Consider the following 13,014-nt stretch of genomic DNA (forward strand, 5'->3'; position numbering starts at 1 on the left):
GTAATTAATCGTTTTGTATTTTTAAATCACAAGTTAATTAGTGTGAGTATCTTGATCACGATTTTCAAACATAAGAAAGATTTTATCTTAATGTGTTGGACAAACCCTTGGGGTTAAGCAACAGTAGTGATAGAATGATAGACATATGACTCATGTGTCACATGATCCAACATAAGAAGAATATTAACCTAACAAAGCATATCCTAATACTAGATTTGAATATGTGTTGTGCTTGGAGGGAAGTAGCTAGGAATGAACTATGAACCAGGAAACCACACTGCCTTCAAAATAAATTCTCTGGAGTATTAGATATGCTCAACTAAAATCTAAAATATGTTTTAGTTCATGTATCTATGAATCTGGTTTGAAGATTCTTGTTGATGAGACTAGAGGATATGGACAAGATTACTTGAAATCTAAAAACAAGATGAACTAAATTTATCTATGAAATTGTAACTCTTCAAAATTTTCTTGTATCTACTCAGACAAAAATATATTTTAAAAAAGAGATATCACGTAATGCATTCATGTACTCTTCATTAAATCTCGAATATTTTTTTTCTAATTTATGTTCTATCAATATTTATTTTTAGAGTGGTGAGAGTGAAGAATTAACTTATTCTGTGCAGCCGTGCTCGGTAAGTTCAAAGAGATTTTCCAGAACATACTACAAGTATGTAATATAATCTTTTGGACCCCAATCCCCACTAAACACAACAATGATGAGGCCCAACATGCAGTCAAATCTAACCTCTACCCTTTGAATGAAGCTTCGTGACCAACAAATGCCTTTGGTGGTTATCAACTGTCAAGCAATTCAAACCAAGTAACCAACCACCAAGTCACAGACATGAAATTGGAAAATTTTAGAACTTAATTTGGGTTTCAAGAGACAAAGCCCGCAAAGGGTAAATCTTTTGTCAAAAGGACAACACAGCTACATGAATTTGATACGGGCACGTATGAAATCACTGTGAATACAAGCTTACAAGATTACATGAATACATTACATATGATGATCACAACACTATCTTGAAGAAGAAGCACTGCTACGAACATAACCGACAGACTGCTTAAGGTTCTAGTACGTATACACATTCAACCGATATTGATTTTAAGTCGAGCAAATTTATCTTCTCGAATAGAACCATTTCGTTGCATGTTGTGGGTGACTGTACACATCCTCCATCTGGTCGCATAACACAATTTCAGCCCTCAGCGACAGTTTCCAGCTTGCAAGGATGTTGGTGTAGCTGATCTCCTCACTGGGAGCAAGATAAGGCACAGCGCGGCACGATCGGTAGTTTTTCTTTGGCCTAAGGAGGACCAGTCGCTGCAAATCCCTCGCCCTTTGCAGGATGAACTTAACTAACCTTTCGTGCTGCTTATTTGTGACCTTAAACCCTCTTATTTTCACAAATTTGAGGGCGTTGAGGAAGCTCATATAGTGATCTATTGTTGGCTTCTTCAGCATGTCGGAGTAAACTGCGCTTTCAGTAGTATTTCCATTCATCTGAAAGTAAAATTGCATTATTAATCCAAATGATAAAATGTGTCGATTGTAATTAGCCAAAGCAATTATGAACCACGCGAGTTAACTGGTAGAATAACTACATCATCATCAATAAGCAAGGGCTAGAACACATTTCCATAGTAATGAAAAAAGTATCCTCTCACCTCAATAAACAAATTCTCCAGCCGTGGACAATTTTTTATGAAAGCAGCAACGTCTCCGGCATTAGTGAAGCTCCGATCTTGCATGACTATTTGGAGCTCCCTCAAGTTCGAGAAGCAAAACTGGCTCTCTCGAATAGAGCCTTGCCGCATCTTGGCAGCCAAGCCCTAAATTACAGAAAACAATAATACAAAATTATAAATAACCACCAAACAAGTAAACTTCTCAACTAATCAAATAAGTGATTCAGTGATCTATTAATCTGAGTAGTTAGGGTTTTGGGATAATCTCGATCATTTACTACCTCAAGAAATGTACTAGTTATTGTGAGTACTCTCACATTGACGGAGATGGCAGCAACAAGCTTTTCAACAAGCCAAGGGCTGGTGTACTCCGTTGAGGGCAGGAAACTCAAATTGGCCTCGTTCAACAAGAACATAGGCTCAACTATATTCATTCGTTTCACTGCCCCGTTGAAGTAGAGACGCCGAAGGCTCCGGGCATGAATCTCGATGTTTGATATCTCCGGGCACCCTCCCACCTTCAACACCTTGAACATGTTGTTCTCATTAGCCATCACCCTCATATTTCTCACTCCATAGCAGCTGGACATGTCGAAGGTCTCGAGCTGGGGACAGGTAGCAAACACAGCCTCGACTATTCGGTCATTTAGATCGACTTCCCTCAGCACCAATGTGGTCAGAGACATCGGAGCCTTCAGAGAAAACGGCAGCTGGATCATTGCGTAGTTCAGCCTGAGCTCCTTTAGCTTTGCGTTTTCAACATTGGTCGGGAACGGTACCGGCGCCTGAAATATGTCGAGATCGAGCTCCTCCACCCCTAACTCGAATGATTTGCGGACCCACTTCTCAAGCAGAGACTCAGCCCCCATAGGGTCGAAACACAACCGTAGGGTTTTGAGATTTTCCCGCCCGTTGTGGCTATCGAAGACATGGTCCACGACGTCGCTGTAAGCCAACTGGTGGCGGGAATAGGCCGCCACGAACTCTCTCCCGAAGTCGAGATTCCGGCATTTCCGCCACGTGTACCTGAACTCCTTCGCTACCAGCCCAATTTGAACGCACTGCTTTATCGGCAGGCGGGTGAAGATCTCCTCCAGAAGGTCACCGCGGAGCTCAGACGCCCAAGAATCATCATCATGACGGTGGCGGATGTTTTGGCGTTTTCTCTCAGCTCCTGTCCTTGATGAATCTGCAGAAGAGGAAGCCATTTGAGTGGTGATGGTGACGACGAAGAGAAATGGTCGAGAAGTTTGTTTGAGTTTGAAGTGAGACTCTGAGAGCAATATTGCTGGTTGTTTTTCTTATGGTGGAGAAAATGTGGAAGAAGGGGTTAGTATTTATAATGAGGAGGAAGAACCTAGATGAGGTTAGGGCTTTGGAGGTTTCGGCCATAGCTTTTTAGGAAGTAGAGTGAAGCTGGTTTTGCCTAGCCTGGTTTCCGAAAGAAACGTAAAAGTGTCAGGGAGGAAAACGAAATACACCTGAGGTTTAAAGAGCAGACAACGTCGTCAGGGGCCAAGTGTCGCACAGGCAGAAAGTGGTTGCTGTGTTTTGGAATCGATACCAGAGAAGTGACCTGGTGAAGGTGGTTTTAGGGTTGGTGTAACGTAAGTTTGAGTTTGAATTTGATGGGATTATGCTAATTAATGGTTTTTCATGTTCATTGAACACATCTCAGAGCATGGAAGAAAAATGTGAAGTATTTATGAGGATATCCTCTTTACATGGTTTGGAATTAAATCCCTCATATTAATTTGAATTTCATTGAACAATTTAAATTCTCAAGATTTCTTTCCTACTAATTAAATAGATTTCTTTCCTCGCAAATAACAATTTAAAAGCACCAATCATTTGCTTGCCATTTGTAATAACATTCAATACATACATCCTCGCAAATAACATTCAAATCACCAATCAGTTTTTTATTATTTGTTTTTTTTATAAGAAGAAGAAGGACGGGAAACTCAAATATACAAACAGAGGCCACCAACCTTTTAAACTCAGAATGGCCACCAAAATGGAGAGCCAACGTAGCAGTTTTATGAGCAACTAGATTGGACTCTCTGTAAACATGACTATAAAAAAAAATCTCAGAAAAACAAAATCTAATGTCCAAAACAATGACACCGAACCCTGAATGATCAATATCCGGCTCTCGAATAGTATTGACCAATTTCAGATAATCTAATATTTGATTGTTTGTTGCAATATTTTGCCTAAAAGGAGAAGACATCGAAAGAAAAGAACAAGAATTTTTGTCAAATCCTACCTGAACTTAGCTTGTCAAACCTGTCTATATTCGGCCAGATCTGGGTAGATCGTGATTGGATCGGTAAATTACATTATCCACAGGAACATCTCAATTCGATAATTTTAAATAGTATGTAAGAAAAGAAATTTAGTAGCAGTAATTTTTTTATAATTAAGATAAGAATAGACATATGACAAAAATATAGATGAATTTGAATTGTAACACTTTGACATGCACGAGTACAAAAGAAAAGAAATTGTACCAATTTTACCTGAATTTTTTGATGGCTGGAATCCAGTAGAAGGCTAGGCCACAACGCCTTATATTTGAAATTTCTAGCCTTCATCAAGGAGTGATAGATCTAAAACAGAAGAGAAGTTTTAAAAGGTGGAAACGAAGCAATGCAAGATAAGAACTGAAAAATCAAGACTGATATGAGACTGCGACAAAGAGGTGACGTTATATAGTGAAACCTAAAAGAGAGCATGTAGCGTTAAAAGGGCATCATTGTCATTGTATATAGAAACGTATCAAAAAATCGAAAGAGCATAACATCGTGATTATTGTATCGGTTTTGTCACATTTATAAAAACATATCTAAATTGGTGCGATAGCGTGATTCCCTTCCGAAAAAAAAAGTTACTAAATTTTTTGCTCAAACATTGTATGATTCACAAATTTGTGAGTCATTTAAAGTATATGGAGTGGCACTAAACTTGTGGTTCACCTCGAAATTATGTATGTACGACTTGTATGGTATACAACGTAATCTTAAATATTTAAAATAATTTATATTAAGAGCCCACTATATATTTATATATTCTCTAATCTAGATCATTCAAATTGTATGTGAAGATGCACGACACTCTAAATATACAAATTGTGATTGGTTGTTAGTTGGTACTGATCCTAGGATCTTTAAATGATAAAAAATGGTTCATTTCCTTCATTTTCATTGTTTTTTATATATCAATATTGGTAGTTGGACTCGTGTGTTTAGTACGTGTTCTTAATGCATTTTCTTCTGGTTTAGTGTTTGACCTTGTAAATTTAGGATGTTTTAGGGGTTTTTCGTTGTAATTTACCTTTTCCCATTGAAAGCTATACACAGTCATACACTATATTTTCTTTTGCATAAACAATTTGTGCTAACTTTAACCGTCCTCCTCTAGGGTGGATCAACATTAATTATAATGGTGCTCTGCCAATATCAGGTCGTGATACGTGGTTTTGATCCTATTTTCCGGATAATAGGGATCGTGTTCTTGGTGCCCTTGCAGCCACTTTAGACATTCTTGGTTCAGTTGCAGTAGAGGTAATGTCTGTGATCAAAGTTATTGATTAGTTTGGGATAGGGGAGAAATTATTATATATACCCATCTTATATTTTACGTGCCGTATTCCCATAATGTTATTAGTTTATTTTTACTGTGATTGTTTCTGATTGATTCTTATATGTAAATAAATTTTTATCATTTTGTCATTTTTACCACGTAGATGTTAATTATACCATGACGTAATATGATTAACTGGGTGGTGTCACGCGGTGTGAAAGGTATACATAATAATTACTCTGGGTTAGAGATCGTAAACATATTGTCATATATGATACAAATAAAGTTAATTGACTTCGAGTCAACCAGACAAACAATTTCACTGGCAGTCGGAGATACAAAAACACACCTCAAAATTGACCTCCAATTTTGGCCACATAACAGATGGGATGCAAAGCCTGAAGACTTTCCCTAGCCTGTTTGACTGGGATGCAAAGACATTCTCTGTCTGACGGAAACAAACACCGAATGCAGTTAGTGACTTAGCGTACACGATGCAAGTGATATTCTCTTTGGCAGAAGATCCGATGGCTTGTTAGATCGGATACAGTACTAGATTGGCTACAGATTCTGGAGATGGTTCTGGTTGGTATGATCATCACCATTAATTTCTACATCGTTCTCCATCATTGAAGCAACAGAGAAACTCCACACTGAAGCACAGTTTTCATGACCTGCATAACCAAGCGAATTATTTATATGATGCTTTGTGGGAAAAAAAAAAGTGTGATGAGACAATGGGTGGATGGCGCACATATACATTAGAGTAGGAACTGAGGATTTTATTTGTATTAGGTTTACAGAAACTACCACTTAAATGCAATTCATCAATGCCATCATCAGGAGGAAGAAATCTTCGGTGGCCAGAAGAAGATGTAGCAATTGGCAGAAAGGGATGAAAGGAGAATCCATTAACAGTATCTGCAGTTAAAATATAGATCGAGATTGAGTATATGCGAGAAGTACTTTCACAAGTCACATGTTTGTAGACAAAAAGTAATTACCCAATGCAGCTTGGAACCCCGACACCCATTGTCCAGTTTGAAGATCATATACATGAACAAAGCCATCCTGGATCCAAGTGCAGAGACAAACAAACCAAAAGCATAAATAGGGTGGATTTGGTGGTTCCATAATATATGATGAGAAAAGGATTTAAAGCTAAGATTTTACCTGACCACCCGTACAAAGATGGCGGCCAAGTGGCTCAATATCAAACAGAATCCGCTGGTTGGTATTTTCTGCAGATCTATATAACCTATTCATGGTGCAAAAAGATAACGGTGGGTAAACATGAGAAAGGAAAAAGAGAAAAAAAAATGAAAGGAACAGAAACTCCACATCTTTTCTAAATCAGACAGAATATACAATAATCAAAACATAAAATTTTAAAAATTAAATAAGAAACTTACTTGTAGACAACATCAACAGATTTGCGTATATCCCAGCATAGTATATAAGGATCCTTCAAGTAAAAACAGGCTAACGTTGATCACCGTTGAGAACAGAAGTACAGCCATAAATGTTACTACTGCATACTTATAAGAACAAATAAAGGCATTCGTGATATTACAGTTGTTACATTTTGTGCTTACTAAAAATTCCACCTAATTGGGACAAATAATAATAAAAGTCAGCCAAATAGGAAGTAACAAGTAAATTATTTTACCTTCCGACCTCCCGTATATAAGTAATTTCCATCCTTTGAGAACTGGACCTGTAAGCAACATGTTTCAGTTCATCTGCTAAGGTTATCAAACTCAAACAAATTATAAGGATCCTAACTTACATGTGTAATCCCACCTTCATGTCCATGTAATACAAATAAAAGTTCCATATTGTCTTCTCTGTATATTGCAGTAGTCTTGCTGTAAGAGCCTATAGCTAGCATTCCATTATGGGTCGGAGAAAAAGCCATTGCAGACATTATACCTGTCCAAAATAATATAAACATGCTGAGGGCTATGCACTGGCAGATCTTCAAGATTATCTTCGAGCAATCATCAGATAGCTAAGCTAAGAACATGTACCAGTTTGGCCTTCTTTATTTCCTTGAACTGTCGAATATTGGTTGTAATCTCTACCAGGGCGATGTAAATCAAACACCCTGACTAGTTTGTTGTATCCAGCAAAAATCCTAGCAAAAGAAAAAAAGAAAGAGTACTCTGCTGTGAGGAACATCCTGCTACTTATTATCAGTGACAATTTTTCTGTCATCTATGGAGCCATTTAAGTATTTTAATTCACATAATTGCCTATCTATTTATGAAGTCCTGAGCCATTGTTCAATCTGTTTCATCTGTTAGTTTCATCCAATGCCCCATATTAAGGTTCAAGAATTAATTCCCATCCAAAATACTCTACTCTCAAATATGATAGGTTATTAACACAACAAGATGAAGCAGAAAAGGTGCATTTGACATAATCCTGAGAAAGACAAACTGTTACTTACTTTGTTCCAGTGGGATTAAAGGCAATTGAAAAAGCATCATACCTCTTAGATGCAAATCCAAATGTAAAATAAAAAACCTAGCTCGAAACCGAAAACATTACATCCTCAAGCAACACTCAGCAAAAATTGGGAGGGGGTAACCATTTGACGGCCTTGAGGAAATTGTTAGGGTCTGAGGGAGTTCTGAACTGGTGGGAGAAGTGGTAGGTTCTCTGTGGAGGAACATCGAACCGAATCGCCGGCCACGAGTACTCTTCTACTTGTTGCTCAGGGATGGGGTTTTCGGTAATTTCGGCCTCTGGTTTGGGCGACTGCTGCTGCTCTTCTTCTTCTGCTCCCATTTTTTCGTTGTGTTTGGGATTTGTTGAGAACTTTGAAGATAAACAATATCACAACCGAAACTGGATTGAATGACTTAATCTTATTGAACAAATCTGGCTCTTTAAATAGTATTACACATCTAACAGAAAAGCTGAAATAAAGCTGATGACTTAAGATAAGCTAACACAGAAAAACCTGCACTCTCCTCTATCAGTCCTAAAGACCAGGAGTTATTGAAACAGAACATGACTAACTAAATAGGACTTAGTAAACTCCTAAAAACAAGCAACAACCTTTCAATCCCTCCCCTAAACTAACTGTGGTACACAATTAGTTTAGTTCAACTGCTTTGCAAATTCCCATCTGACTTCTAAGCTCCAGGAAAGTCTCCACCTTTAATGGCTTTGTCATTAAATCAGCAATTTGTTCCTTAGTTCCACAATGATGTAATTCAATGATCCCATCTTTGACAAGCTCTCTCAGAAAATGAAAACGCACATCAATATGCTTACTCCTTCCGTGCATGACTGGATTCTTTGACAACTTGATAGTGGAGCTGTTATCACACATAATAATAGTTCCCTTCTTTTGACCAAGCCCCAACATTTCTACAACTCTCCTCATCCACACTGCTTGACTTGCACACCCAGCTGCTGCTACAAATTCGGCCTCTGTAGTTGACAAAGTAACAATTGGCTGTTTCTTGGAGAGCCAAGATACTGCTCCAGAACTTAAAAGAAAAACATAACCAGAAGTACTTTTCCTATTATCCAAGTCACCTGCATAGTCACTGTCTGTGTAGGCAATCAAAACATCTGAACTCCCCTTCTTGTACATGATTCCATAATCAAAACTACCCTTCAAATACCTCAATATTCTCTTGGCAGCTTGTAGATGAATCTCTGTAGGTTTAGCCATATATCTGCTGATTAAGCCTACACTGTACATTAAATCCGGACGAGTTGTTGTGAGATACATGAGACTCCCCACAATTTGTTTGAAGTATGATTCATCAATTGCAACTCCATCTTCATTCTTGTTAAGTTTGCACCCTGGAACAATCGGACTATTGACTTCATGACTCTCTTGCATTCCAAAACGCTTCAAAACTTCCAAAGCATATTTTTTTGGCAAATAAAGATACCACCAGATTGTTGTGATACCTCAATGCCAAGAAAAAACCTCATTTTTCCCAGATCAGTCATTTCAAAAGCTTGCATCATTGAACACTTAAAACTTCTCATCATCTCTTCATCATCACCAGTATAGATTAGATCATCAACATAAACACTTACAATAAGAACTTTACCTTCCTTGTTCCGTTTTGTGAAAAGTGTCTGCTCATTTGGGCATCTTTCGAAACCCTCACTGATAAAATAAGCCTCTATACGACTGAACCAAGCTCGTGGAGCCTGTTTAAGCCCATATAAAGCCTTCTTCAACTTGTACACCTTGAGCAGATCACCATCCTTCTCATAACCTCTTGGTTGATCAACATAAACATCTTCTTTCAACTCCCCATGTAAGAAGGCTGATTTCACATCAAGTTGATAAATTGTCCAACCCTTTTGAGCTGCAAGTGCAATGATCATCCGAACTGTGTCCATCCTTGCTACTGGTGCAAATACTTCTGTATAATCAACTCCATGTTCTTGTGCATAGCCTTTACAACCAAACGTGCCTTGTACTTATGCACCTCTCCATTCTCACTAAGCTTTGTTTTGTAGACCCATTTAACACCTATCCTCCTTGCTCCAGCTGGTAAGTCAGTCAGCACCCAAGTATCATTCTTCTCTATAGCTTCTATTTCAGAATCCATCGCCTCTCTCCAATTTCCACTTTTCACTGCATCTTCGTAATAAAGAGGATCACTTGACACCATTAGTGCCAAATTTCCTTCATCTTCAGATAACCCGAGACCTTCCCCACTAACATAATCCTTTGTCCATGCTGGCGGCTCTCTCACTCTCTTACCACCTTCATTATCTTCATTATTCTCACTATCCCCACTGCTAGTTTCTTCTACCTCACCATTTTTTTCAACTCCATCACTGCTAACCTCATCTACCTCACAATTTTTTTCAACTCCATCAATGTCTTTACCTCCTTCACCCTTATTGTCAACTTCTCCTGCTCTATCATCATTCCCCCATTCTAAATCTACTAATATCTCCTCTTTATAACTAACATCCCATTCCCACTGCCTCTCTTCTTCAAACACTACATCTCTACTCACAACAACCTTTTTAGCAACAGGATCATACAACCTGTAAGCTTTAGACTCCTCACTAACACCCAATAGTACACAAACAAAACTTTTGTCATCAAGTTTTTTTCTCTTTACTTCTGGAATACGAACATGAGCTATGCTACCAAAAACTCGGAAATGCTCTACTGAAGGCTTCACTCCACTCCAAGCCTCCTCTGGAGTAATGTCTTTGACAACCAATGTAGGACACCTGTTTAGAACATAAATACTCCAATTCACTGCCTCTGGCCAAAAAGTCTTGGGGATCTTCTTTTCAGAAAGCATTGAACGAACCATATTTAACACAGTTCTATTCTTCCTCTCAGCCACACCATTTTGTTGTGGTGTATAGGCAGCGCTCAGCTGCCTCTTAATGCCATTTTGTCTGCAAAAATTATTGAACTCATTTGAGGTGAATTCTCCTCCCCTGTCAGTACGCAAACACTTCACAAACAACCCTGTTTCTTTCTCAACCATTCTCTTAAAACATTTAAAAGAATTGAAAGCTTCTGATTTTTCTGACAAAAAATACACCCATGCTTTTCTACTGTAATCATCAATAAAACATAAAGTGTATCTCTTCTTGCTATTGGATTTGGGAGTGATTGGACCACAAATATCAGCATGAATGAGTTCCAACTTCTGAGTTGCTCTCCAGGTACTTTTCTTAGGAATAGAGTCACGGTGTTGCTTCCCAATGATACAATCAATACAAGTTTCATTTGAGGCTGGAAAGTGTGGAAGACCTCGTACCATTTTCTTGTACTGTAAAGTTCTCAAACCCTTGTAGCTTAGATGTCCATATCTTCGATGCCAAAGCTGAGACAGATCTTGAGAACTTGTGTGAAGACATGTACCATTTTGAGCTTCAATTTGTGCTTGTGACTGAGCTAACAGGATAAACATTCTATTGGCAGTCATATTGGTTTGAATAATCAAACCCTTTCCTGGATGATAAATCTTGCACAACCCTCCCTTGATCAGAATGGCCAAGCCCTTTTCTTGTAGCTGCCCAATGCTCAAAAGATTATTTTTTAATTCTGGAACATAATATACCCCAGTAACAACATGATTAACTTCATTTAGATACAGCTTCACGTTTCCCTTTCCTATCACATTCATCCTCGAATTATTCCCCAATTTCACCAAGTGACGAAACCTTTCATCCAAATCACAAAACAAAGCTCGATCCCCACACATGTGATTAGAGCAACCTGAATCCAAGAACCAAGCATCCTCTCGCCTAGCTTCATGCAACTCCACATAGGACATCAAAAGCATTTCTTCTTCCTCATCAAGTTCTGCATAGTTAGCCTTCTTCTCCCAAGTTGGACATTCATACTGAAAATGGCCAAGCTTGTGACATTTAAAGCATTCAATTGTGGCCTTGTTGAAAACTTGACGACCTCTCCCACGGCCTCTTCCTCTAAAGGTGTTTCTTCCACGTCCTCTTCCTCCAAATCTATCATCATATGTCACTTTCAGAGCTTGCTCCTCTCCACTGCTTCTGTTGAATTTTTGCTCATGTACAATCAATGAACTTTGTAATTCATCAATTGATAGCTGATCTATATCTTTAGACTCCTCAATTGCACAAACTATGTAATTGTATTTGTCAGTCAAGGATCTAAGAATTTTCTCAACAATTGTAACATCAGTATGCTCTCCCCTCATCTTATTAGCAACAGACATAACACGAGCAAAATAATCAGTCACAGTTTCACCTTCTTTCATTTGGAGAAGTTCCCACTCCTTTCTCAAAGCTTGAAGGGCTGCACGCTTCACCCTGGCATTTCCCTGATACTTCTTCTTCATGGAGTCCCAGATTTGCTTTGAAGTCTCCTTATTCAATATCGTCTCCCGGATTGTTCGATCAATTGCCTGAAATAAGTAACCTTTGACCTGTCGATCATTCAAAATCTGCTCCTCCACCCTCTGAGTCTGCTCCTCGGCCTGCTTACGTTGTGCCTCCACGACCTCTCCTCTCTCAGCTGCTACCACAGATGAGAAGGAGACTGATTGTTGAGCTCTTGAGTGTTGAGCTCCCTCTGTCATCGTTGGAATCCCATTCTCTACAAGACCCCAAAGTTTCTTTTGCTTCAGAAAATTCTCCATTAACATGGCCCAATGGTCATAATGACCATCGAATCGAGGAATTGACGGCGGCACAAAATTTCCTTCACTCGACATTCTCCCTTGTTTTTAAATCACTCAAAGCTGCGGCTTTCTTTTTATCAGGCCCAGTAGGGGCTCTGATACCAGATTGTTGAGAACTTTGAAGATAAACAATATCACAACAGAAACTGGATTGAATGACTTAATCTTATTGAACAAATCTGGCTCTTTAAATAGTCTTACACATCTAACAGAAAAGCTGAAATAAAGCTGATGACTTAAGATAAGCTAACACAGAAAAACCTGCACTCTCCTCTATCAGTCCTAAAGACCAGGAGTTATTGAAACAGAACATGACTAACTAAATAGGACTTAGTAAACTCCTAAAAACAGGCAACAACCTTTCAGGATTTACCGCCAAAACTAGGGTGCGCTCTCGCTGCTGCATCAGCTTCGGTTCTACTCCAGTTTGAACCGGGTCGTAACCCGGGTCAGGAGGCCCAATTTATGACTGAATCAAAATGGTTTTCTGATGAAAGTTCGCAGCCAACTTTATTCACAAAATGGTTTATGAAGAAGTCACAGAACTGTTTGT

General features: G+C 38.7%; 2 protein-coding genes across 2 annotated transcripts; both read right to left on the reverse strand.

The window, feature by feature from the left end:
- Nucleotides 1-1,129: 1,129 nt before the first annotated feature.
- Nucleotides 1,130-2,906, reverse strand: LOC126789598 (putative FBD-associated F-box protein At1g61330). Its single transcript, XM_050515799.1, has 3 exons — nucleotides 1,980-2,906; nucleotides 1,678-1,842; nucleotides 1,130-1,513 (listed from the first exon to the last, which is right to left on the reverse strand). The coding sequence occupies exons 1-3, from the start codon at nucleotides 2,904-2,906 to the stop codon at nucleotides 1,130-1,132; spliced, it is 1,476 nt and encodes a 491-aa protein (XP_050371756.1).
- A 2,621-nt stretch (nucleotides 2,907-5,527) lies between these two features.
- Nucleotides 5,528-8,368, reverse strand: LOC126788058 (uncharacterized). Its single transcript, XM_050514017.1, has 9 exons — nucleotides 8,350-8,368; nucleotides 7,314-7,420; nucleotides 7,073-7,215; nucleotides 6,953-7,000; nucleotides 6,696-6,748; nucleotides 6,457-6,541; nucleotides 6,288-6,354; nucleotides 6,094-6,204; nucleotides 5,528-5,957 (listed from the first exon to the last, which is right to left on the reverse strand). The coding sequence occupies exons 3-9, from the start codon at nucleotides 7,208-7,210 to the stop codon at nucleotides 5,845-5,847; spliced, it is 615 nt and encodes a 204-aa protein (XP_050369974.1). The 5' UTR covers nucleotides 7,211-7,215; nucleotides 7,314-7,420; nucleotides 8,350-8,368; the 3' UTR covers nucleotides 5,528-5,844.
- Nucleotides 8,369-13,014: the final 4,646 nt, after the last annotated feature.

This window comes from Argentina anserina, chromosome 3 (assembly GCF_933775445.1).
Source record: "Argentina anserina chromosome 3, drPotAnse1.1, whole genome shotgun sequence".
In the NCBI taxonomy this organism is placed as follows: domain Eukaryota; kingdom Viridiplantae; phylum Streptophyta; class Magnoliopsida; order Rosales; family Rosaceae; genus Argentina; species Argentina anserina.

Bases quoted from the DNA above. Each gene is read 5' to 3' on its own strand.
- LOC126788058 (XM_050514017.1), bottom strand. From the start codon at position 7,210: ATGTCTGCAATGGCTTTTTCTCCGACCCATAATGGAATGCTAGCTATA. The intron at 6,542-6,695 runs GTAAGTTTCTTA...CACCATGAATAG, and splicing joins TCTGTTGATGTTGTCTACAA to GTTATATAGATCTGCAGAAA. The intron at 5,958-6,093 runs GTAGTTTCTGTA...TTGGTTATGCAG, and splicing joins TGATGAATTGCATTTAAGTG to GTCATGAAAACTGTGCTTCA.
- LOC126789598 (XM_050515799.1), bottom strand. From the start codon at position 2,906: ATGGCTTCCTCTTCTGCAGATTCATCAAGGACAGGAGCTGAGAGAAAA. The intron at 1,843-1,979 runs GTAGTAAATGAT...TCTGTAATTTAG, and splicing joins TAACTAGTACATTTCTTGAG to GGCTTGGCTGCCAAGATGCG. The intron at 1,514-1,677 runs GTGAGAGGATAC...TTTTACTTTCAG, and splicing joins TGGAGAATTTGTTTATTGAG to ATGAATGGAAATACTACTGA.